This window comes from Monomorium pharaonis, chromosome 3 (genome assembly GCF_013373865.1).
Source record: "Monomorium pharaonis isolate MP-MQ-018 chromosome 3, ASM1337386v2, whole genome shotgun sequence".
Lineage (NCBI taxonomy): Eukaryota > Metazoa > Arthropoda > Insecta > Hymenoptera > Formicidae > Monomorium > Monomorium pharaonis.
Genome location: NC_050469.1, coordinates 5,132,259 through 5,159,201, shown reverse-complemented (window position 1 = coordinate 5,159,201; position 26,943 = coordinate 5,132,259). Strand labels below are relative to the sequence as shown.

The window sequence follows — 26,943 nt, the reverse complement described above, 5'->3', positions numbered from 1 at the left end:
CATTTCTGCTTGACATAATAAAAATAACCTTCCTGTTTTCACGCTACAGAATGGATGTAAGGTGAGACCACTGTGCTTCCTTCCTAGGGGTTTAAAATTCCTGAATATATCAATACCGAATTAATAAGTTATTTAACACGCAACGGTTGTCGGCAATCTAATGATAATTAAATGCGGGAAATTGTTAGCGTTAATCGCGTATTTGTATGCCCAAATTCTTTTTAACTTGTTCCATGCTTGTCTTTTCCTTTTTGTATATATATCGCAATGTATGTACGTTGATTGTTTAATTAATTATAAAATCATAACAGCATTTGACAGCATACGAATTCTGGACTCTCAAGAGCAATGGCGAGAAAACATGCGGTTGTTAAAGATTGTCTCTCTTTATTTCAGGAGACTTAGGAAAAGCTGTGGGCGAATTAGTGACAGTCATGACGGAGGATGCCTCGAAGACGAACGGGCAACGGGCGCCGCCGGCATTCAAATAACAATTCAAATATCGCGGTGTTCGTCCAGATAGAAGCTAGAAGTCGGCTAGATCAATGCTAGGATCCATTCGATACCCACGTTGCAAACGTTTAATCGTAATTATCGACCAATAACAAGTCTGGCTCTAAACGCATATCAGAGACGAATACATGGTATATCTGCCACGCAAATGCAGGGTCAGGGGACCCGCCTTTCATGGTGGTTTTGGGTATTTTATAAGTTTTGATATACGTCGTTGTATAGCTGAATTATATCGATAAGACGATTATGGTTTGGCTTTTGGCGCGGTTCCCTGAGAGTAACTTTACTACATATTGACACGTCATATCATGAAAACTAATCGTAATGAGAAATCAATTGTTATGCTTGCTAGCTAAACTATACAAACGAATAAGAGATATAATGAATATAAAAGATACACGGAAGGAAATATCATTAACAATGCATGCAAAAGCAATGTATCAAATCACATAATCTATTATAGATCGTAGCTTATATTTACATACCCATTCTGTTCACTGCCACGGGCTCTTCCTCGACGTAACTTACACAATGTACATGTTTGCGATTATATTAGACGACGACACATGGGAAATAGATCAGTATTCATACTTGACCTTCTTGTATTTGGGGCTCTTGAATTTTACATCGATAATCATGAGACAGAGAGAATCTTTTATATAATAAAACAGAACAGCGCATTACGATTTTTCAAGTTTACTTTTTATCCAGTTACACATGATTTTTTCAGATTTTTAAAATAAATTTAAACGGCAATGTCTATTATTTTCTAAGCGTGCCGGATGTTATTATATCTAAGAGTATTGATAAGTACCTAATCGATAAACTGTAGGCTGTATTCTGATATGTAAGAAAGTTGTCTAGAAAATACATTCACACCGCGATATTATTGAAATGTGAGCTCACCGTGGTTCTGTTATTTAGTGATCCATCTGCAATCCGCTTCCTTCTAGGCCAATAATTTTTTTCTATTTCGAATGAATTAAATGCGCAGCATATTTGTTTCTTTATACATATCACGCACGGATGCCATATATGTTAATAATGCTATTGTATCACTTCTGATGAGGTTGCTGTTTGCATACATGTAAAAAAACATATCTACGAAAAAAGTATCATATTTTACCAATTCGATAAACATTGCGAATGAACGTAATGAATTGTTATTCACCGTTGCGTCGTTAGGTCACAAGAAGATTGATTTGACAGAGTGTAAGACGATCAAATATGTTTTCAAGCTCCGTCTGTAGTTTATTGAAAGATTGTTGGTTTTGCGATTTCATACATTAAAATATAACGCATTAAAATTTAGAGGATTAGACATATAAAAATAAAGTTATATACTGCGTACAACATCAAACAGGTGACTATACGTTACTTGTAATATATTGTAATATGACTGAAATGATATGGGACAAAATGCTTAAATAAAAATAATATGAATATAATTCCCGTATATTTCTTTTCTAAATGTATATAAAACTCTGAATATATAATTTACCTTTTTTATGCTCTTAATAAAATCCTTGAATTTGTGAAAATTATTAGAATTTGTAACTGTTAGCTAATAGGCCTGTTCTTTGTCGCTGCACTGCTGTACTGGTGCAATAAGTTAGAATGGGAAAAAATATTTCTGTCTTATTCTAGCTTATTGCACCAGTGCAGCAGTGCAGCGACAAAGAACAGGCCTAATGTCAAGAGGTAAGTATTTATAGTTAAAATTTTGATTTATAGGTGAAAATAAAAATATAGTGCGTCAATATTTTTTCAAAAAAGTAATAGCATGGACTATAAGGGAATCTAACCCGCGATCTTCGCTTTATTCATTAGAATGATGCTCTGACCAGCTGAGTTAATGGTCCTTCGTGCTAATGTGTATTTGTACAGTGATTTAATATAATTTTCCGATTTATTTACAAAAATAAAAATGTATGTGAATATGCTTCTAAAATTTCTAGAAAATTACATTTTTTAATATATATCAAGATACACGAGCAAATACTAAATTTGAAATTCATAAAAGCAGATTGAATATTCGGAACATCTAGATTTTTAACTGACACCCGGAAAAAAATCTTCGTATCAAGGATCAAATTATATCAGAGCAGATCTAATTTTATCACACAATCAAGATGTAAAATTAGATCTGTTCTAATATAATTTGATCCATTTTGATATAAAGACTTTTCCGGGAGGATTTTAATTTTAATTAAAATATCGTTATCATAACACTTCTCTTTATAATAAAATAAAATTGGCAACAAATATTATAATAAATGTTTGAAGCTGAATAAAAGATTGTCATTTCAATAAGGAAAGATAGTGAGTTAAATATAGGTCAACACGAAAACAAATTCTCGGTCAGAACATCTCCAAAGTACAAGGACGTTGCCTGAACTGGTATTCATTCGATCCGGTTTTAATCATCCTTCGAAGGAAATCGTAAGTGAACCGGTAAGCAAAAAAAGCGCACGACGAATGCGGACTTGACTCAATTCCACGCGTAACAGTTTTATTCGCAAGATTATTTAAGACAAATATTTACTCCACTTCAAATAAATTTTATGCATTTATAAAAAATAATTTTACAAAAAAACTTTATAGGTGCAATAAGTAGTATATAACTAAACATGAAAAAATCTCATTTCATTGAATACAATAAATTTTTTAAATTATTTCAGAACATACATTAATATCTACGATTATTTTAAATTGATAATATATAGAATTTATTTATACTAATACCAATTATTTTTATAATCTTAACACCAAAAATCTATCTCGTTATAAATTATTTTTGCATTCTTAAAGAATAATTTTTATATGAAATTTTAGGTTTAATGAATAATATTAAATAAACGTAAAACCGTATTATTTCTATAAACATAATAAATTTTATTATTTCGGCACGTTACGTCAAAACTATTTTTTAAATTTAAATTAATCTGAGTTAACATTTTACAAAATTTGAAATATAATCTTTTAAAAATAATAATGAGGTAAATTTTAGCATTTTTAAGTTATGTAAAATTTTCAATAATTCAATTTTCATTAATGCTATCAACAGTTTAACACAAGGATGAAAGAACTTTAAAAATTATGTGCAAATTTTTTTATAACGCTAATGCAGTTGAATCTTAAAAGAAAGAAAAGAAAAGTTGTTAGTTTATTTCTCTATTAATTGAAAGTATTAAATAGTATTTTAATGATTTTTTTATTTTATCATATGGAACATCGAATGTACGCATTTGGATATCATTTATTCAACCACTATTTATCCAACCCAACATTTATTCGACAAAATTCTTTAAAAAGGACGGTCCAGGTTTTTGCCCTTTCCTTGCGTGCGACTATCGTGAATCGCGTGAGCACACCTGCAGAATGTTTGTAATAAGAAATACTCAGAATCCTCATCATCTCAATATTATTATTATTTGCTTACTAATGTTCGTAATAGCCGTGATTAGGGTACGCTTACACACTGTTTCAAGCATAACACACAAGAATTTAAGTAATTTCATTTGCAATATTGGAGGTTTACATGTCTTTTTACACAATTTTCCAGATTCAAAATTATCACAAGATTCAAGTATTTTCCACGATATCTAATCGCGACATGGAATTACAAATAAAACAATATAATTTATCCTTCATATCCATTTTCTCAATAGTATGCACATCTTTTGTTTTTTCAACATTGTAATTTTTTTATAGGTGAAAAGTAAATATGTTAATAATTTTCTTACAAGTATTTGCGAACAAGTAAGAAGTATTTCATCTTTGAGTGAAAACAAAATGTTCTGTCGAAGCAGTATCTCGAGGCACATACGTAATATGTACTGAAGTTCCAATGCAAGCGATTGAGTCATCGATACGTGACATACGTATCAATGCGCTTAAACAGAAATTTAGTGCACACTGTCCGAAGGCCGATTATAATTGATTTCAAATACGACATATGTTTATTCAATATCGAGTCAAATGCACGACCAAGCATAATAGTTACATTCATATAATCAATCCTTCAAATATAATATATAGATGCAAATATATATGTATCATTAAATGCACTTGTTTCAAATTGAAAAAGATATTAAACTTAAATATAGATTGTGATAAATTAAAATCGTGCCTGAATTCTGCATAATTAAAAGACGATAAAGCAATAATTAGCCTAATCAATGCGACAAATGAATAAATTCCTTGTAATTTTTTAGTAAATAGATAAAATAAGTCTTAAATATATTCTTTCATATTTCTTGTAAGGGAACATTTTAATGCTATGATATTTGTTAAAAGTTGAAATTAATATTTTTGGCCTACAAAAAACAATTTTAAAATTATATTTAAAATATTTTAAATAAAAAAATTATGTAATATTTATGAATAAGATATAGAGAACATTTCTTCAAATTTATAAAAAGGTAAGACCTATGTCTTTCAGAATTTCTTCTGTGTCGTGTGTAGACCGCAATTAAATGGTACATTTTAAGCGAAACATGAATAAAAGATGCAAACGTAAAGATATGTGATATCGGAAAGCGAGCCCAGATTTCTCTGGTTAGTTTTTTGCCACGTATACACAGGAGGAAGTTGTTATTAAGTAAATTCCGAGCATTCCTTTTGATACGGCGCCGCTTTTCTCACGGAGTACCGAGCGTCCTTAGAAACTGGTAGAAATGCAAATAGATCAGAACGGGGTCGTAAAATGTGCAGGAGTTAGCAAGCATAACGTGCAACGTTTGAGAAAAAAACTAAAATGGTACGTACATTCTGTCAAGTTCTGTTCGCAAATTTTGCAAAGATTTAAACGATATAAATGTTAATTTATTCGAAAAATTTGATTAAGCTAATTCTCAAAATGTGAAATGTCGCAGTATTATTTATAGCGTCAACAAAAATTGATTTATATTTCTAGTGCTATATATACAAATATGTAATAAATGTCCAAAGTATTCTTTTCGAATTGAAAAAGAATCTTTCAACAGCTCTTTTGCAACTTGTCAATTATAAATTGTACGATACAGTTACGATACAGAAGATGTTTCTGATGCATGCAATTCATTTTTTTTTTTTTTTTTTATTATAATGCATCTGATGGTTTACTAAATTTATAATATTTAATTTTGAGATTTGACGTTTTACATATAAAATAGAAATAATTTATCTTGCAATATAAAATATAACTATGTTTCATTTATTATCTATATAAGCAATAATCAATGGATGATAGAAGATTCAAATTTTTAGATATATTTTAGAAATAATAATTATATTCCATTATTCTATTTTTTGTATTATATACTTTTATTATGTCAATAAAACAAAGTTAGAAATATTAAAAACTTTATAACCTTATTGCTTTTCCTGTACTGTATTATTCAATTTATAATATTGAATTTACATCGTTCAAATTATCCACATAAGAATAATTTGCGTAAACGTAAACATAATGTAAACAACATGTAAATAATCCGTGTAATGTTTTGAAATCTACGATACAATCCTGGTTAATCTTTTTCGTGATACAAACTCAATCTACATGAATCGCCAGCGTGATACGCCAGTTTCGTTTACAGAACGAGTTCCCTTCACGGAGCAGTAACAATAAGGCCCGGGTGAAGGCATACGGAGAAACCTCCTATAGCCTATATCCATCGAAGGTTCCATGACCCAGCGGGCACTTTTTTTGCTCCATGTAGGAAGCCTGCACGAGGCCTCGGAGAAGGTCGTTCGTTCTTCGGCGATTGTAGCTAAAGCCGAAGTCGAAACCGAAGGAGACGCGTACGAGAGTTCAACAAAATTGAGGCCATCAAATTCAAGCGAAATGCATTATTTCACAAGCAAATTTTTTTTACTTTATTTCTTAAAGTAAAATCGAATAAAGTCCCATTAAAAAATAATACCTCAAAGTCAATAAATGTAAAAATCAATTTATTAAAATAAAAAAAAGAAAGTAAAAAGATTTTCATTTTATAATTTTTATCGAACAAATACTTAATTTTTTGTATATTCCTGAATCCTGAATGGATTTACGATAGCCGTGAAATTAAATATGGGTCAGAAATCAATCATGTGAACCAGAGGTTTTGAATTCCCAGACGGTATCAGACGGTTCTCAGAATTCCTACCCTGACGTCATCTCCAGTTCATAAGTAGGTATAGAAAGAAATGCAAAAGATGATTTAAATTTTTAATTAGATGTAACGTAACGAAATTTTTGCATTGAAAACACAAAATTTGTTCTATGTTTTTATTTTCAAAAATACTTATCTGCACGTCAACTTAACACATGCTTTTAATCAAATAAAAATTCTAAATTTTTTATTCTTTCGGCATGAAAAAAATCTTGAAGAAAAGTATCAACTATTTTTTTTACATACTCATACAGATTTAAAAATAAATTGCCGAAAAAATCTTTCCTAATATTTGAAAAAAAATTTGTAAAGAACATTCAAATGTCAAAATATAAATATACTTCAGTTTCAAATTTATAACTTATAACTTTTAAACTTTTTTCAAAAAAAATTTCCTCAAAAAAGGTTTTTTTTTTTCTTAAATACCGAAAGTGAGAATATTCCTTTAAAGATTCGCGCGAATTAATGGAAACGTAGCGAAACCGCGACCCTCCTCGTCTCCAGGAATCCGCTCGTCGTCTGACGTCATCTCCGTCAGCGGTTTGGAGAACGGAGATCACGTGTCGCGGACGCGCTGCCGCCGGCGACGAAAGCTCAATACTTCGGCGCGGCCAATCGCCGGGCGCGCCGCGGGAACTCCGGCGGAACGTGTTGTTGCCATCGTCGTCGCCGTCGTTTCATCGTCGGCTCCCGCCAGTCGAGTCGCGTCCGCCGAGGTGTGAACGTGGTTTCCGTTGGCGTTTCCGCCGATTAACCCCCTCGCGATTTGCACCACCCCGCCCGAGCGCGCGACCATACCCTCGAGGCGAAAAAGAATATGGCCTGCAACAGAGCCGCCAAGTCCGGATTCGCCGCGGAGGCGCAGAGGAAGGTGAGAAACCCCGCGTACGCGCGATCGCTGACATTCCTGCCACCCTGACCTAGTCAACAACCACCCTCCGCTTCACCCCCCCCCCAAGTCCCCTAACCGCCACTTTTGACGTGGACTCGTGGACTCGACCTACAGAGGGTGCATTTCCGCGCAGGCGCCCATTCACCGGACTACTGAACGCGCGTCTATGAATGGAATCGCCTGGCCGGGGTGGCTGGGTCAAATCGGGGATAAATGCGACGTTAGATGAATGCGATAAAGTGACCTAGTTATTATTATTATAAAATTTTTGTTAAAAGTGACAGGTTCTCTCTCTACGCCTTATCCCTTAATGGATATCGTTGAGTTAATTAGTCGTTAATTACGTTGATTACATTAAATCATTGCTGATACCATTGTTCTCATTGACCTATTTCGAGACCGCTGGGTGGAGTATGAGTTCAGGGATAATTTCGAAATGATAAAGGATAGTCGAATTGTTGTTAAAAGATTGTTATGCTTGGTTTCAATTAAATGTAATGATGTTTCAAATTACGATAATAAAAATTTCTCATTCTATGACTTTAAATGACAGAATTACAATCATTTCCATAGCTTGCTAATTTAAATAAGTAAAATATTATATTTACCGTAATGAAATCAAGCACCCGAAGATATTTCGGTTTTTTTGTTAAGATATTAAGTCCTATTTATTTTTTATGTATATAGTATTTTGTGCTTTATTTCCACAGCTGTTTCTTAACATGTTATTATGACCGGATCAATAATATTAGCTCACTTTTTTTCGCCCGTACATAGTTCACCAGTGGCAAATGTTTAGAGAGGCATACAATTTGAATCATGTGATGTTGTTGAACTTTAAAATTAACAAAATATTATAGAATTTGTAATTGAATTTCTTTCTTTTGCTTTTTTATCTTTTGTACAATAAAAATGAAGTTTTATTCCCGTTGAATAAAATGAGAAACATGAGAAACAAGTAGCCCACAAGTGTTAATTTTTGCATAAAATCAAAAGTAAATATGTGTTTAAAGGCTGAAAATATCATCTTATAGCTCTACTTTACTTCGTGATTATAATTTTCGAATATACAGTTACTGCAAAAAAATTATGGAGTCTACGTACTAATGTGTGATATAATAAATAATGAAATAGACTATCGTTATTCGTATCCTCGCACATTCGTTCACGTACTTCGTGTTTACGTTATCTAACTACGCGCTGATAAATGTGTAGTATAAATACACTAAGGAATATATAAACACTATTTCGAATTTTGAACAATCACCTTTTATTGCGTGTCGCAAATTATGTAATGTACGTAAATTTTAATAATTCCCGTTGGTTTCTGGTGTAATTCTTCTATTCCGATCACGTACAATTTTGATGTCATGTAATATTCGTATATCGTTATACAAGTGAGAAACAGGAAATGTGCGCAACAGTTGGTAAAAATTCGCGACATAGTATCCAGCTTGGCGAACCTTTGTTAAGCTCCAAGCGGGCGTGTCGTTTATCTCGCAGCTGTGTTTAAACGCGTGCTTTACGTTCGCCCGGTTTCACGATTCCGAGACGAAGCAATTCTCGCCAGCTATAAGTCATTTCATAACACAAACCCATATATGTACCTTCAATCGTATTCATTCAAATGGTAAATGCTCTCCATTCAAGTGTGCATAGCATATAGTGAAGCTTTCAGGAAAACAATTGGCAATAAAGTTCTTCTCGAGAGAAATGGTCGTGAATTAACTGAGGACAACGTGTCGCAATTTCGAAAGTTTATTACACTGCTAATTGTAACAATAATTTCGAGGAGTTTGATAAGACTCAGAAAAATACAATCTTTTTAATATATGATTATATAAAATTTAAAAAAATGTGTCATGTACGTTTTTTATTTAATTTATTAATATGTAGATTATTCATAACGTTTTATTTTTTATCTTAAAATATTTCAGGTGCGAAACATATTCGAAATACCTCGCAATCAATTTTGTGTAAATGTTTTTGTATAATTTGCTGAACACAAAGAATGAACTTTCGAGAAAAATTATTGGCCACTTTATAAACGTTTTTAAATGTTAAAAATGTAATAGCAGCTGATGCAAAACTCTTATTATGTATTCGACATGGATAATCGCGATAAGTAATCGCATGTGATTTCGATGCAAATTTAGTTTCGCGGGACTAAATTAAGATCAGGGATAACGAAATTCAAGCACATTATCACAATTTAATTTTATTTGAAGGGGACATTTTAATACTCGTTTAATATCTCAACATTTTTACTGAGAACTGATCAATTATAAACTTCAATCAGAAGTCAGATATTTCTATAGAAGTTGTATACATCTCGTTAGGAGGACATTAATTAATTTAATAACTAAAAGTTATAAGTTTTATTAATGCAAATACGTTGTTTTAAACAATTGCGTTTTCGTGCGCTATGTTTCGGAAATGCGTTTCTATCTTATTCCGGGTCGCAAAATCGATTACCTTTTCTCACCTCAAATATCCTGCGGAGATGCACGCGTTTCGTAAGCAACAACAGCTGCTAAGCGATCGTTTCTTTCGAGGGGAATTAAAATGAGATCCAGTTGCCGAAGAAGGGAGCGTCCCTCACGAAACCTGCTGGCCATGGTACACTTCTTCGGCCTGCACCTCTTCCCCACTCTTCGATACCTTCTCGACCATTTTTTGTGCACAATATCGCATTTGAAATTGCACTATTCCGCAACGGAACTAATAGTTCTCGTCTTTCTTCACGCGTGACTAATGTTCGACTGCCTACCTCTTACTTCTCGGGAGACGTTGCAGAAAATTCGTGTGCTAATTTATAGTTTTAATTTCGTAACGTTGCGAAACGCAAAATTAATTCCGTATCTGATTCTCACGACAAACTAAAGAGTCATATTTGGTAAATTAATAACTTAAATATTACATTAATTTTTTTAATGCAATTTTGAAAAAAGCAATAATTACAAATGTGTATATGAAATTACATGAAATAAATAATTCTTTAACTCGAAAGATTATTATATTTTACTTTAGGCGATTTATTTATAGACTAAATCACTAAATGTTCAATAGTGATAAATAGGAATATTTTCTATAAGTGGAAAAACGTTTTTATCATTAATTTCTTTAGAATAGATTAGCTTCGAAGTATTTTTGATATTAATAAGAAATTAGAAACATGTATAAACAATTTTTCTCTCTTTAAGAAAAGTAGAAACTTTAACAATTAATAATCATCGTATTTGCCAGAAGGATAAAAACCGAATATTACCGCATACATGGATAGAGAAACATTTTTATCAGTCGTTTTCCTTCCTTCGAGCTACAATTTCCTGAATCATTATAAAATTGATAAACTCGTGAATTTATCGCAACGTTTACATTATTTCTATCTAACTATTTATACCACACTTATCTCGTTCTAGACACACAGATATGAACATTCGCAACAAGATTATGAATATAGTTATTGGAATTGTGTTGATTTCCTTGATAAAACAATTATATAATTTTTATAAAATGTTTTTTTTAATGATAGAAAAATCAGCAATTTTTAATGTATTAATTATTATAAATTATATTATAAAAATTAATAATAATTAACAGTTAATTACAATTGTAAAATTATTTTTTTTTTATGGAAAAGTGAGGAAGTTATTGAAGTGAGTATATTTTGCACGTTTTGGAATACTGAAAGACACTCGTTGCAAAGTTTGTGGAGAGGCTCGCACTCATTACGAACCAAGATATGCTTATCGTCTGCGGAATGCAGTTCGAGCCAACTCGTTATATTTCACCGGTACGAAATCATTTGTCTCAGAACGTCGCACCGTATACATTAAGATTAACTATGACGTTGCGTGTTTTGAACTGCCAGTACACGAGTCTTGCTTGGAAAAAAAGAAATTCTGTTTCATTCTATCCGAAATTCATCGCGTTTTCGTAATTTAATACCCCCAAATTCGTTAACGTTTAAAAGAATTAATGTTGCAATCTCTTATTACAATTGTGCTTGGAAGAGGTATTATTAACATCTAATATAATTTTATTTTAAAAAGTCAATCTATTCCAATAATGACACAATCAATGAATATGCGGTAGCATTATTATTTCTCTGTATACATATGTCGGAAGCAAAAAATATTATTTAAATAAAATTTACTATTGTTAGTAATAGTGAATAGTGTCATTAGAATAGCTATTATTAATAGCTTAAAAAATAAAGAAGGTATAATTAATGCACAAAGCAAGTATAAATATTAGAAAATATATTATAATTAAATCCGTTAATGTAGTCTTAATCAAATTGTTATATATATGTATATATATACAATACACTATGACTTTAAGGTAGTGTTGGGTACATAATCACCTTTATCGATGCTATAAGTTAAAAGCCCTGAGTCACGACCACTTCCTATAATTGCTATATAAGGTTCAATGCCTGTCTGCGTGTTTGTACCACGCGGAGAGAAATAGATATATGATAATGACTGACACCGAGCTTGTAATATCACAAACGTTACGATCTTGAGCGAATATTTTCTTTGAAAGAAACGATTGAAGTAAAAAAGGTTTGCGTTTATTGACACGAAGGCGAATATTATCACGAGCGTGACACAGTCTCTGTCAGCACTCTTTGAATATCGCAGCTAGTATTACCATGGAGTAAAGCAAACATTTCAGCGCATTCTACATTGCAATTTTGTATCGCAGACATATACGTCTGTGATTTTACAATATTATATAGCAAATATTGCATCTGCAAATAATATATGTGAAAGATTGATTTAATATTTTTAATATTTTATTTATCCCAAAGCCTTATATTTTAAAATGCTATTTGCTTTATTGTTATTCGCGAGACAAGATATATACAAATATCTTCTGTATCTTCTAGATATTTCTTGCAATTCTTTTATCTCGTTTATATATTTATATAACACATAAGATACACACATACAGTGATTTTCAATTATTTATTTTGTATATAGTAATCTTCTTCGAAATATAATTTTACTGTTACTCATCGATAAAGTTCTTTCTACGAATATTATACGATGAATGTGTTGTATTATATCCGTACTCTAAAAATAGAGATGCTTCATCCCCGAAGAGGATATCTGTATTAACCGCCGGAAGTAGAATAAAGTGGTTTCCGTTCTAGGAGCGAATAATAGGGAACCAGGATTCTTGCGTATGCCTTATTATTCTTACGTGTTTCTACGCGAACAAAAAATAAGTCATGTACTATACGATCCAGTGACAATGTTTTCATAAAAAACTACGTAAACATTGTAATAAAATTAAAATTTTATTACAGTAAAAGAAATCAAAATGTTTATTTGTCAATTGCAATAAAATTTTGCTGTCAATTATTAATAGTTGAAAAATATTATTGATATTACATGGCCACATATTTTTTAAGAAAAGATTTAGTCAATTGGTCACAAATATACAAATGAAAGAAATTATATAAAGATGTTCTGTATATAAATAATATATACTTATAATTATAATATAGTTTTTCTATACTATAATAGATTGAGCATATTAAACCGATATATTACAAGAAATAAGAAAATGTGTCATTTTTTGATTGAAACGGATTTTAGTATTTAATAATAGTTCCATATTGATTATTAAATTCATTTTCTACTTTTAAACTAATTGTTTAAATTTTAAATATACATATATATATATATATATATATATATGTAATATAAATATAGATAAAAGATAATTCATCTTCGAAATTACCCAACTAAAATGTAACATTAATTTTGTCAAGCAAAATTGAATTATAAATTCACAGAATGTAATCGCACTCGATATATCATTTGCGAGGTAATACAGCTAATAGACATATTATCGCGTTCGATTCGATACTTCGAAAATGCATTACACAACCAGAATTAGCAGATAAAACTATCACATTCTTATTTTCCTTTATCCTCCTTACTTTAATGTAACACACACACACACACACACACACACACACACACACACACACACACACACACACACACACACACACACACACACACACACACATTCTCTCTTTCTCTTTTTCTCTCCTTCTCTCTCAACATCAGTATAGAAAAAGAACATTATAATTTATGTTTCATGGTTAAGAATTCAACTTATATGAAACAAAATATAGAATTTTATAAGAGCATTATATTTTATTAATCATCAGAAGTATATAAAACTTCAATGCTTTAAACATTGTTGATTATTTATGCGTTGATTATTATGAACACTTCGTAATCTAATTTGAATTTTATTACGTGCCAAGCTTACTCAAGAGAGTGCACAAATATGTACTTGGGAAACAATGTTGTCGAAGCCCTTAATCACAAAGTTAATTCTAATAGGCAGACTTAGAACACTATGAAACTTAACACAAAACGCGGAATCTATCCTACCAGAAAACTTTCTCCACATTGTGACTCATTCCAGCATAGCTTCTTTCTTATGTCATACTTGCGTCGAATGACATAAAGTCTACAGACAGTTTTAATTATTGATATTTCTCGCACGTAAATTTTATTGCTATTAGTATACTTAAGTAAACACTTTCCTTCAAGTGGATCACTCAACCACTCCTATATGTGACAACTTTATGTAAACATCGTGATCACTAAGTTCGAACTTTAAGGAAAATTAGCACTTACTAATTAATCTTAAACGTAACAAAAATATGGAATAGAAACTCAAAACATTGTGTCAAAAACTCTAAAAAAGCGTAGCGTGTATGACTTCTCCAAAAAAATTTAATGATATCATATATTAGAATTAATTTATAATTTTATTTATTTAAATATCTGAAAAAAACTTATCAAAGAAAGACAGTTTCTATTAATAACCAAAGTAGAAAGAAAAACAGAAGTTATATCTTGGAGAGTCTTTAGAAACGTAAATAGATATTGCAGAAATGCTAAAAATGGAAATAAATTGCAGGAATAAAATGAGAAAACTAAATAAAAACTAAATAATTAACGTGACGGGCAATCAATATTTCTTAGGTAAGATTTCTTAGACAGCTCTTTTATACTGATTTCCAATATAAAATTTGCCGATGAGACAACATATCCTTAATGCACTTTCAATGATTCACTCGAAAATCCGCTTTTCTGTGGTATAAACTTACTTAAGCGATTGCATAAATAATTTAGCTAGATAATAATCGTTGACTGTTATAAAACTGTGTGAATAAAGTATCAAGACCACAGAATGTTCGAGTTTCGAAGACTGTGGCCTTGGCAGGAACTCCTCATTTCAATCTTGCATTTTTTTAAATTAATAGTTATGGATTCCTATAATACTTACAAGAACTCCTACATTTGAAATCATGCGCAGTATAGTTAATGTATATGTATATATATTTTTAATAGTATATTTTATAGTGAGAAAGTACTATATTTGAAATAAAAATATATTGAAAGAATTAAAAAGACGTTAAATAAAAATTATAAAATATATATGGGAACGCATTATTTGGTGCCTTATGAGCCCTTATGACCGTCGCTCGTCTTCTTATTACTCATTCATATACAAAGTGAGAATGCAGTTTCTTATAACGTGCAAAATCTCGGCGAGATCATGTTCACAGATGAATTTAAAGATGACGTTATTCTATGTTTCGCTGTGATGAATATCCCAATATGTATTCAAGCTTTTAAATGACCAGACTGTATAGAAACTTGTGTACACATACTCGCACACATTCTGATGTCATGTCAATAATACATCGACGGGTAACTAATCAAGTCAGTTTCGCGTGACTCGGTACCAATACCGCGACTGAATTACATAATTGCATACAAATAAGTTAAACCATATTTCATAGTAACGGGTAAGCCATAATTTATAAATACAAATTTAAATGTATCAAATGTCAAGTACCTGTTGCGTATATACATATACATATACATGCATACTCGTATATGCATATATATCTTAGTACAATCAAAAATGGATTAACAAGGCAAGCTTTGTGTTGTTTAAAAATTCTTTATAAGCAAGAAGCAATTAAATGGCATTTAGTAGTGGAAATTTATCAAGTCTGAATTTATTTCGTCTGATGAATAATTATTAATTAACTTTAATAGTAGATAATTCGAATTCAATCGTTTTGAAACGTATAAGTCTTATACAATAAAATATATTATAAAATAATTTATAAAAACTAAAAAAAAATTTTTGTATTTAATATACAATAGAATTAGAATTAGAGGTAACAATGAATTATATTTATTATTAAATTTATTGAGCCGTATACTCAATAAAAGAGACACTCTTTTAAACTTGTTCCTTTTTATGAAGCACTACTATTATACATAAGCCCAAGAACATTTCATTGCCCAACCAATTTAAATCAAAATTGTTGAAATTTTAATTTAAATTTTAACAATTTTAACAATTTTGATTCAATACTAGATGTTAATTAGCTGAATATGTACATTCCATTATGCATCTATATAAACTCAAAATTTATCCAAGAGATAATGAAAAGATACTACAATTTATATATTAAAAAGAAATCTAGAAATAGGTATTCGATTTCTGTTTTAAAGTAACAGAAAAATGAAGACCTTTTTGATAACAACAAGCTGAATAGCATCTCTTTTCATCATGTTCCAATACGACCAGAGCCGCAATATTTTCTGAAACTGACCATTCTCTCTCGCGCTTAGAGTCCTTATACGGCCAAGAGCAACTGGGTAACCTTCGTCCACAATGTACATTTAAGAACTTCTCGAGAAGTGCGTAACGTACGGATAAGCCGCATAAGGATTATGCAATTGATCGGCCTTACAAAGTGGGTCAACAATTTTGCCATAATGCGTATACATGTCACATTGATTCACGATAAGTTCGTCGTGCCTATACCTTTTAAGGATAGCATAGCGAGCTCTTCCTTTAGAAAGACAGTCTTGTCCGACCGAAATACGATTTATTAACATGAAAATTAGTAAGATGCAAATCTCGCTGGTGGTAACTGCCAGCGTTCCTCAAGAATAAATAAATATATCTGAATTAAATTATTATATAAATAATTCAATATGTAATAATTTAGCCGGCATATTTTCTTTGGCTGCAACTGCGGACGTTTAGCTATTGAGCCGTTTGACTATCGAGCATCTGGCAAAATTACGATCAACCTAGTTGATAAATAAAACGACTCGACTCATCGCGACATAACCGAACAATTCGTTCAATCTGCCTGCGCTTCATTGACGGCAGCAAGCTTCTGACCTAATTCTTGTGACCGTGAACGTGTGAGCATGTCATTACACAGCGTCAATGTCGTCGTTATAGTGGCACATGGCGAAAACACGTGGTAATTTTTTAATTGCGAGCACTTTGCACTCTTATCATGTTAACGACGTAGTTGGAAAAAGCAAAGTACGCATATTAATTCTCCTAATATGTGGACTCCACTCTAGCAGCTTTAAATTAAAAACACTTTCAGTTTATTCTATAAAGATGCAATAATATTTAATAAATTTTGTTAGAGAAATTAGATTTAATTAAATTAAACTAGATATTTTTAAAAATGTATTAAAACTAAATTATTATGTTGGTTTACCTATAATTTGTGGTATACATATATATTTTTCTTTTATTTCGATTCTTTGAAATTGTATAAATAAATGTCAAAAGCATATTTACATGTATTTATATATATATTTGCAATAAATGGAAAATTAGATATTTTCGGAAATATTATATTAGAATGAATTGAAAATATTGCTCATATGAATTATCAAGTTGTGCTTCTCTAAGAAATTAAATTATGAATTATTGCATCGCCAATCAGTAGATCATTATCAGTGACGACGATAATAACACAAAATTCGGGAAGATCGAAATTGTCGGTTTATGCACTCTAATCCATACGTAAGCACTTAAATCATTTACATACGATAATCAAGTAAGAATTATCTTGATAAATCAACCGATACCTTACTCTCATTTTACATAAAAAAAATTCTGATCTACGCAATCACGATGTAAGGTATAATCTTGATAAATCCTACTAATCTCGCTAATCATAATGCTCGCCATTCAGCTGCAACATATAATTTCACATCGTGCAATTCTTCGTAATGGATAATTGATGATTGATTGTACGGAATATTTTCAGTTCACAAAAACCCATAACATTTCTCATAAGTACAATCAACCCGCTGTAAATTTTGAAATATTGAATTGCAGTGCGATACGATAGCCGTTTTCCGAGAAGTGAAAAAGATTTTTCTTTTACATTTGTGTGACCAGTTTTGATTGGTTTTCTAATAATAATGAATTCTATGCGATATAGCATAAATTTCCTGTGCAGCTTTAGGATGCCTTTAAATTTCGTGACAGCGCACCTTTGTGATCTCGACCACACGGGTGACCCTCGCATAATTTCTAAGGGGACCCTCCACGTTCGTCGTGCTTTAGGGGAACTTGTTTAGAGTGCTCGGTCTCGTACGGTATGCATCTGTATAGTTCCGTGTCACACCCTTTTTCCTGTGCTTCTCCTTTTGCCATCCGTTTCGATATAAGGCTACGACATAATTCCTCTTTTTTTTTCTCTGTCGCCTCTTATAATTAGAACCCGATACGAGATAACCATCGCTCCTGATCACGTTGTTGAGTTATTTGTAGTCGAATTATGTGTAAAATGCTTTCTACGAGATAAAGACCTCTCGTCATAGATTAGACCGTTGGTGTTTGAAAAACTATACACGCTATTCTTTTTCACATTCCTAAGTTTTATCTGGATTCTCCTGTTTCTGGCGTGTAATCAAACATAGCTTTCTCCAAAAGTTCTTCTAATGCATTGCAATAAATCAAACTAACCAATGTTTAAAAATTAAGAAAAAAAGCAAAAACCTTGTAATATTATAAAATCAATAGTTTGAAAAAAATTGAAAAATTTATTACGTTTTTGAAAATGTTTTAAATACTATTTGGTGGCTTGATTTATTATAGCATATTTATAATGCTATAATACTGAGCGATAATTCTTATATTTCACAGCCTTGATATTGATAAGATAATAGACAGTTATCCGATGATATGTACATACAGAGAACTGTCAATATAAATTTATAATTCGAATTTGCTTTCCTATATCAAATCTATATTTTATTATTTTTAATTGTAAAAACAATTCCAGAATGATGAAAGAAAATTATTATATCGAAAGAATCGATTTCTTTCGAAGATATATTTAAATCTTGTTATTAAAGATTACAGACGTATAATCTTATTATTAATAATCTACTTCAAAACATTGTCGCTTATAGAAGTGGAGTAAACAATGCCATAAAATCTTTTTAGCGATAAAACATTTAATTATGTAAAGTTAGGCGGTGTCTTTAGCACAACATGATCATCGTTATCGTCGTTTCGCGCTATACAGGAAAAAGCACGCGGTCCAAAGTGTCACGCCTTTCGCGCGCAAACTACTAAGAGCCCTCGCTTGTCACTCTTTTCACGTTAATGAAATTATCGTGCACTTACTTAATGTCTAAATATAGAAGCAATCGCGTTCCACATTGTAACCGCAACGGGTATTCTTTAAAAGAAAGCTCCGATAATCGTCGTGGAATGTGCAACTATGCGGGACGCATACAAAAGTAGACGACTGCGTGTAGACCTTAATCGAATCGCGTATGTATTGGTTTCTTTTTTATAAAATTGAAGTGCAAAAAAGAGTTCTCATTTTTAATAACTTTAAAAATTAACATCTGTTCAAAAGATATTTAACTATTTCGTAAGATATTTTTGATTTATATTATTTAGAAAATATTATTAATTTATATTGTTTACGTATTTTATAATTGATAACACATTATTACGTATATTACATAAAATATTTTTAAAAGAGTAAAATATAATAAAAATTTTTTTAAATCAATATTATATAAAAAAATACAATAAAATTTACATTTAATAAATGTATTAGCTACTCAATATTGTGTAGTGTTTATATTTGCTCAACTTTTTCTTTTCTTTGAGAAGTAACTAATAAAATTGTTAAAATAACTTAAAATGTATGTAAATCTAAGATATAAGAAAGTTTCGAATGAGCAAGTTAAAAAAAGCTTTTACTCTCATTTACAGTAATTCTGATATTAATGTAGGCCTGAGCCACAAGATTCTTAGTTCATATAGCAAAATACTTATGATTTTTAAGTAAGCATTATAAAGCATTAATTGTTGTTGTAAAATGTTAATTATAGAAAATAATTCTTTTAAATAAGTTGATATTGTATAAAAAGATATAATATCTATATTATAAGATTTAAACTTAGTAAATGTATTAGATACTCAATTTATGCGGTATCTTTATTTATTCCTCTGAGAAGCTGTCGGTGAAACCATTGAAATCGTTAAATGACTTAACATGTACGTATAAGGAAATTTCGAACGTGCAAGTTGAATGCCAATTAATTCCCTGACAGTCTGGATAACGTTTCGGGTGAAAGTAAACGAGCATGAGGATACTCTGCACGAGGATTCGTGTCACAGTATTGTCCACGTATTTGCCCACTTTGTAATCTGTTTATAGCATTCGATGCACCGTAACAAAGTTATTAATTATTAATTATTAACAACATAGATGTAAATTATATAATATATACGTCTAGTTAATTACTGTCTAATATTATATTTTTATAAGAGAAAAAGCTACTTATGCGATGTTTTATTTGTAAAGTTTTAATAATTTGTCAATTATATGATATCCGTCAAAATGCTTGAAATATATCCCTTTGTAGGGGGACACATCAGGATGTTACACTACACATTCATGTATGTGTTACGATAGTGTTTTCAGAGAAAACACTGTCTGCGCTGCAGAAATATTTTTGGGGTGGCACTGAATCACTTCACAGTCACGCAACGAAAATCTGAAATCAGCATCCGCTATAAAAACACTTTCGCACGGATACCAGTCGCCAGGAGAACCAGATAGTACATTATTATAATTAAATGTATATGAAACACGCCCACCATAATATAGTATACAACTATAAGATATTCTCTACACGTTAATTCAATGTCTACTTTAGACTAAAATTATCATAATAAACTCAGTTATAATTGCATACGAAGATCATCTAAAAATTCAATTTCGAAGATACAGAACTTTACTTTTTTGTTTAATTGCAAATGAATTTTAATGTCATTTTTACAAAATATTTACAGTGTTAAATTATAGTGTTAAAAAATTTAGCTTTAGATTTTTCAAATGAAAGAAAGTATGCCGGCGTGGTAGAAAACTCTTTATATGATTAGGTCACGATCTGAGACACCGTATATCTAACGGAATATGCATACTGCAGGAAGATGAATACCGACGGTCCATGCTTGGAAACCACTCCTTTTTAGGCAACCATGCATGTAAGACGGATAATCGCCCGCCAGGATAGGAATACATAGTCGTTGCGCTACCTTTTTGATATAAAATTTATTTTTATTTAAATTAAAATTTAATGACTAATTTTCTCTATCAAATTTTTCTTTCGATATATAAAAATAAGTTTTATAATTAAAAAAATTGTTATTTAAAATTCTATTAATATACTAACGTATACTTATTTTTTACTATTAAATTATTATTTAAATTTATCATTATTTAAATTTTTTATTATTTATATATACTTATTATATACATATATGTTTTAAAGAGGTAAAAAACGAATTTATTGACTTAATAATTGACATATTGCATTAGAAATCAAGGACAATTAGAAAATATTGTTATAAATTTGAAAAAAAATTAATTGTTTTTAGTTCTAGTGTTAAACAAATGACGCGAATAATTTCCTTCTTTTTTTAATATAAAAATTACAATGCTCCTAATAATAAAACCATAAATATTTCGAAAAAATTGCGCACCTTTGTTTATTTTTTACAAATATCTTTTGCAATCCGTAAAATAAAATCTGTTTGTACGGAAAAAAATGAACAATAAACTGATGCTGCAACGGATTAGGTCAGTGACTCTGGTAATGCCCTTGTCGCAATCCCTACAGGATGTATTACTTAGTACACTGGAATATCGCATAATTAATAACCGGCTCTCTGCATAATACTGAAGTACTGTAACACCGTCCCTCAACTGAGAATTCGGAAGCACAATGGCACCTCTGTTATCGCCCTTTCACCCTTAACACACGAATTTCTCCGTATTACAGATCAATAGCAAGTACAGCGAGGAACTCGCGCAGGAATGTCTGGAATGGATCAAAACAATCACCGGTGAAAACATTAACACCAATGGTGATATGGACAACTTCTACGAGATCCTAAAAGATGGCATCTTGCTTTGCAGGTACTTAAACAAATCTGAAAGCCGACGCGATAAATGTCGTACTAAGAAAACTATGAAAAATATAATGAGTTAAAACACTTTTACTAATTTTTGTTTTTTGCTAGGCTGGTGAATGACATTAAGGAAGGCTCAGTGAAGAAAATTAACAAGACATCACTGGCCTTCAAATGCATGGAAAACATAAATGCCTTTCTGGAAGCTGCAAGGGCATTAGGTGTTCCGGCGCAAGAGACCTTCCAGACCGTAGACCTCTGGGAAAGACAGAATCTAAATTCCGTTGTTATTTGCTTACAATCTCTTGGGAGGAAGGTACGATTCCGTTCCGCAAATATGGATATACCGTGTGTGATGATGAAATTTTGACGTATAATAATTTTTTCACTAATTAGTAGCTGCTTTTTTTCTAAAGCTAGAATATCAAACGTCTTTGTGTAACAAAACGCGCGTGTAGAAATAAAAATCTTATGAATGACATCTTGAAACTCTACTCTCTGAATTACAAGCAATAAAAAATCTGTGACATAAGTGAAAATATACTGATTTTCAGTAATATACTTATAACTTGTCAATCAGTGAAATAAGTACACTGATCTTTCTGTGATTATACACTAATTCTAAAATAAAAGTTACTGAAAGACAATGAATACTAATTATCACTAAGTATACCGCTGCAAAACAATGAAAATGCACTGATTGCAATTTATAGAATAGCAATATATGCCAGAAATTTATTATTCAATTCGTTAACTAGAAATATTATTGAATTTTAAAATTAAATTTGTCATATATTTATCGTATATTTATAGTATCAAATATTTTAAAAATTCAACATACAATCAAATTCTCTATAAATTCAACTAATGTACTGTCTAAATCTGAATTAGTGAAATCTTACTGATTTGCAATGCTTATACTTATAACTGATCATCAGTGATTATTCATTGTCTTTCAATAATTCCGATTAAGAGAGAAATACTCTCACTGATAGGAATTATCACCGAAAGACAATGCATTTATCTCTGATTGATATAGATACAAGTACAACGCCGAAATCAATCTATTCGCTGTCTTTCAATAAATAATACATTGATTTCAATTTAGAAAATACATATAATTTAATTCAAAAAAAAAAATTCTTTCCATACTATACATTTTAATTATTCTCAATCATAAATCGTTAATTTATTATGCCCGTAACGCGGCAAGATCCATTTCCTGGTAGGAATATCTCTATCTGTCGTTAGATATTTATTATACATCTGTACAAATGGATTTGTTATCAGTATTTATATATTGCTATCGTTCTTTGCTCTTATCATGCGTTTCAACGCACTTTAAACTGTATGCCTCTTAATTTATTATAATACTTCAAAAATCCAATTTGGATATTTTAGAAAACTTATTTTTACAGGCTGGTCATTTCGGTAAACCAACCATCGGTCCTAAAGAAGCGGACAAGAATGTACGTAATTTCACAGAAGAACAACTGAGAGCCGGACAAGGCGTGATAAGTCTACAATACGGCAGTAATAAGGGCGCTAATCAAAGCGGCATTAATTTCGGAAACACCAGACACATGTAAAAATCTACATTCGTGCCGGGAGGCAAAAATCGCTGTTTTCATTTCTTCTGACTTTTTTCCCGCAACAAGTATTCTTTTAGACGTAGCGTATCGCATAATAGACGTTAAAGAGGTCCAAAATGAAGGTATATTAAACGGAGTGTATAATATCCTCATTGCAACAGAGGACATAAAAATGCAGATATAAAATTCGTCAAATAAAAAAGTGATACAAAGTATAACTTAAGAAAAGAAAAACGATTTAATTCTTGGACGTATAGCAGAGATTTTTCAAATTATACAGTATTTATTCTTTTTTATTATAATCCTAATATCATCAATCGTATCTTTTTCTTCTTTTTAGTAATTCTTAGAAAAAGATTAAGTCATATTTTGACGTTCAATTAATTCAATCCAAGATTTAACAAATTAATTTTCTACAGAGTCTTTACAAATGTTTATTAAACCGATACATCCAGGAGTTAAACCGTACTTACGATTTGTATTGATATAAATTATTTAATTTAATTTTTGTTATCACTTTTACTTCAAATCTGTCGCGTAGTTATTCAGAATTGAAATATATTATACTTATGCGAGTATGTAGAGTGAGCGCTCCGAGAAGTAATATTTTATATTCCATTTCTTGATCTATATGACAATTCAGTGTGAATCTTTTCTACCTATGTATAATATACATACATTACTAGTATGTATCTATATAACTATTGTATTTCACGACCTACAATGCGACTGTGTAGTTCTCAGGATAGAAAATACACAAACATTCTTACATAATACAAAGGAACAAAGTTTATCGTGCGTTATTATTAGCTCGGACAGCCACTATAATTGTTGAAAGTTTCAAAGTATATTGTATAACTAAGAAACCGACTAGTTGCGCCGTTGTCATCGATTGAACACTTCAAAGTTACAATCTAATCAAATCATTCTATAAATTTGTGTTGCACGAGAGATAATTTTATATAATTATATATTAAGTATATTTTGTACAAATATATATTGATGATTAGATAAAATAATTTTTCATAATATGCTGATGATATGAGTTAATAAATAATCATCGATAAGTGATTTTTATATTAAATGTTACTTATGATGAAGTACGATTGTATGTTACACTTTTAATTTTTTCTACCCTGTAAGTCAATTAATCTTCTTTTCGGAATATATTTAATATGTGTGCCTTAAGTTTTTCCAGAATATTTTATTTCAAGTCTTATATAATATGTGATATACAACAATAAAAGAAATACAACATCTATATATATATAATCATTTATTTATTAAAAGGATAGTAATCCAATCCAGTGTTGTATTTAAATTCGCGTCTATTACGTTTCTTATTTTTCTGTTTCTCTGATATCTCCATCAGTTTCTGAACGCTAGGTCTGAAAAAATTAGAAATAGGATGTGAACGCAAATCATTCACAAGTTACATTATAAATTATCTAAAGCACGTTATACGAATCATAATACCTGTAAGGTGGTGGTAACATTTCTTCATGAAATGTACATTCCACTTTAATCGGTTCATTTTGTTTGTATATTTTTGTTCTAACGATATCAATATCTCTATTGCATTTATCTGTGATGTTTTCTATCTCTTTTGGCGGTGCATCAAAATATATAAAGAAGTGACTGGAAACATAAAAGAGAAATAAGTAAGAAATGACATAAAGTAAAGCAAAATACATGCTAAATAATCAATGTTTTACTTTTACTTGAGTAGATATGTAGTAATGAATAATAATGAAATAATGTTTGTTCAATTTAAATTCGCTCTGTTCCTATTTGAGATAGAGCTTAATTGTGCATTAATTAATATTATATTATCAATACTATAAATATAATCTTACTTTGCTTCACGATGAACATGTCCATGTGCGTTGGTTTTGCACGGAAGTGGTAGTATTCCACAATTTTCAATTTTTCTGATAAAACCACCAGTACTAAATATCGTTTCAGCTGTTCTTTTTAAGGTAGCTACCAATTCCGGCTAGAACATTCTCGTTATTTTATAATGGATAAAGAGCTAATATTACTTGTACGATAATAAATTCCATCATATAATTATATATTGCTTTGTTGTGGAGAAAACATAACCTATACGTTACCTTTTTCATGATACGTAGCAACAACGGCATTTCATACGTAGGCATATTTGTCACTTTTCTTTTGTCACTTTAACTATATAATTTCCAGAAAACTTGAATAATAATATAACATCACTATTTTAACAAATCGTGTCTGAGAAAATCACAGACTTATAGATCACTAGGAAGTGTTCTATGCTGTGCATGCGCGACGAAACCAGTCGCGTATGATGTGACAACAAGCACTTATTAGCAGGTTCCACCGATGCAACATTCAATATTAATAATTCTTCTATCATCTCGATATTTTAAGAACAAGCAAAATCTCATACCTTTATTATTTTAACTGTTTAAATTTCAATCTTTTCTAACAAAGGTTTTAATAACATTTGATTAGATAAATTAAAAATTATTTGATATTGTAACAAGTAATATTAGAATGTAACCCTAAATTTTTTCAGAATTTTTGAAAGCAGCTTGAAACAGTGAAAAAACTTCGGCCAAATAAAAATCCAGATTGCAAACGAAAGGAGTTAAAATATATATAATAGCATACGCCGGAGGTGAATTATATTATTTTTTATTCGAATTATTAGGTTTCAAAATTATAAATCTTTATAGGAAAATTTATATATACTATCTCGTCTGAGAATTAAATCTTCATAGGTTATGAAAGCTAGTATAATATTGTAATATGAACGACGCGATAATCGCTCTCAGGTTCCTCTCTGGTTAAAGTATCTAAAGCTAAAGTTTAGCTAAATAACTTTGAAAATAATTTTATCAATTTTTGGACCATTAAAATAATTATGTAAAATGCTCGAACTGCATATGGTTACTAGAATATTTAAGTAGTATATATTATCGAAACTTTATGTAATATTTTACACACACATACACACATGTATATATATCTGGGCTGAGGAAGTTATTTTGTAGACGTAATTGATTAAGTATCATGTCCATAAACATATGGATGGCATATTAAAGGTGTTTTCATCCATCAGCGTTTCTATGGGCACAAAATGTGCACATTGAACTATGTAGTCAAATATCTATGAAATATCTATCTATGTAGGTAATGTGTATGACTTTTTGGGTCTCTTCTATGCTATGTCTACGTTTATCTGATTTTGTTTCATGCTATACCCGTAAATTTTACAATTATTTTTGTATGCATTCGCATATTTTAAATCTGTTTTATGCAAATGTGCATAATCGTGTTCGATAAATGTGTAATACCACATATACATGATATATAAATTCAATTAATTTTGATTTGATAAAAATTCACTCACCGATTGCTGTCGCTGCTCCTGCTGCTGATGCTGCTGCTGCTGCTGCTGCTGCTGCTGCTGCTGCTGCTATATTCCTTTTCCGGAATA

The 26,943-nt window shown here is 30.6% G+C and overlaps 3 protein-coding genes across 23 annotated transcripts in view; 2 read left to right on the top strand and 1 right to left on the bottom strand.

Moving 5' to 3' along the window:
* LOC105833385 (dystrophin, isoforms A/C/F/G/H) overlaps window positions 1-1,961 on the top strand; it is a 459,023-nt gene extending 457,062 nt beyond the window's left edge. For 17 of the 21 annotated variants that reach the window (XM_036283830.1, XM_028191394.2, XM_028191395.2 and 14 more), the window contains one exon: window positions 397-1,961. In XM_036283830.1, the coding sequence (XP_036139723.1) occupies window positions 397-491 (95 nt within the window). In that variant the 3' untranslated portion in view covers window positions 492-1,961. Of the gene's footprint in view, window positions 1-49 lie in introns of all 21 variants that reach the window. The other 4 variants (XM_036283839.1, XM_028191386.2, XM_036283838.1 and 1 more) reach the window with 2 other exon arrangements.
* Window positions 1,962-7,287: 5,326 nt separating this feature from the next.
* Window positions 7,288-24,650, top strand: LOC105831822 (myophilin). The gene is made up of 4 exons (XM_012672247.3): window positions 7,288-7,521; window positions 21,744-21,880; window positions 21,985-22,189; window positions 23,292-24,650. The coding sequence occupies exons 1-4, from the start codon at window positions 7,468-7,470 to the stop codon at window positions 23,460-23,462; spliced, it is 567 nt and encodes a 188-aa protein (XP_012527701.1). The 5' UTR covers window positions 7,288-7,467; the 3' UTR covers window positions 23,463-24,650.
* Window positions 24,651-24,724: 74 nt separating this feature from the next.
* LOC105831823 (probable 28S ribosomal protein S6, mitochondrial) lies at window positions 24,725-25,796 on the bottom strand. Its single transcript, XM_012672248.3, has 4 exons — window positions 25,580-25,796; window positions 25,322-25,461; window positions 24,942-25,103; window positions 24,725-24,853 (listed from the first exon to the last, which is right to left on the bottom strand). The coding sequence occupies exons 1-4, from the start codon at window positions 25,622-25,624 to the stop codon at window positions 24,742-24,744; spliced, it is 459 nt and encodes a 152-aa protein (XP_012527702.1). The 5' UTR covers window positions 25,625-25,796; the 3' UTR covers window positions 24,725-24,741.
* Window positions 25,797-26,943: the final 1,147 nt, after the last annotated feature.

Bases quoted from the DNA above. Each gene is read 5' to 3' on its own strand.
- LOC105831823 (XM_012672248.3), bottom strand. From the start codon at position 25,624: ATGCCTACGTATGAAATGCCGTTGTTGCTACGTATCATGAAAAAG. The intron at 25,462-25,579 runs GTAACGTATAGG...AGAATGTTCTAG, and splicing joins TGCTACGTATCATGAAAAAG to CCGGAATTGGTAGCTACCTT. The intron at 24,854-24,941 runs GTATTATGATTC...TAATTTTTTCAG, and splicing joins ATGTTACCACCACCTTACAG to ACCTAGCGTTCAGAAACTGA.
- LOC105831822 (XM_012672247.3), top strand. From the start codon at position 7,468: ATGGCCTGCAACAGAGCCGCCAAGTCCGGATTCGCCGCGGAGGCGCAG. The intron at 7,522-21,743 runs GTGAGAAACCCC...TCCGTATTACAG, and splicing joins CCGCGGAGGCGCAGAGGAAG to ATCAATAGCAAGTACAGCGA. The intron at 21,881-21,984 runs GTACTTAAACAA...GTTTTTTGCTAG, and splicing joins GATGGCATCTTGCTTTGCAG to GCTGGTGAATGACATTAAGG.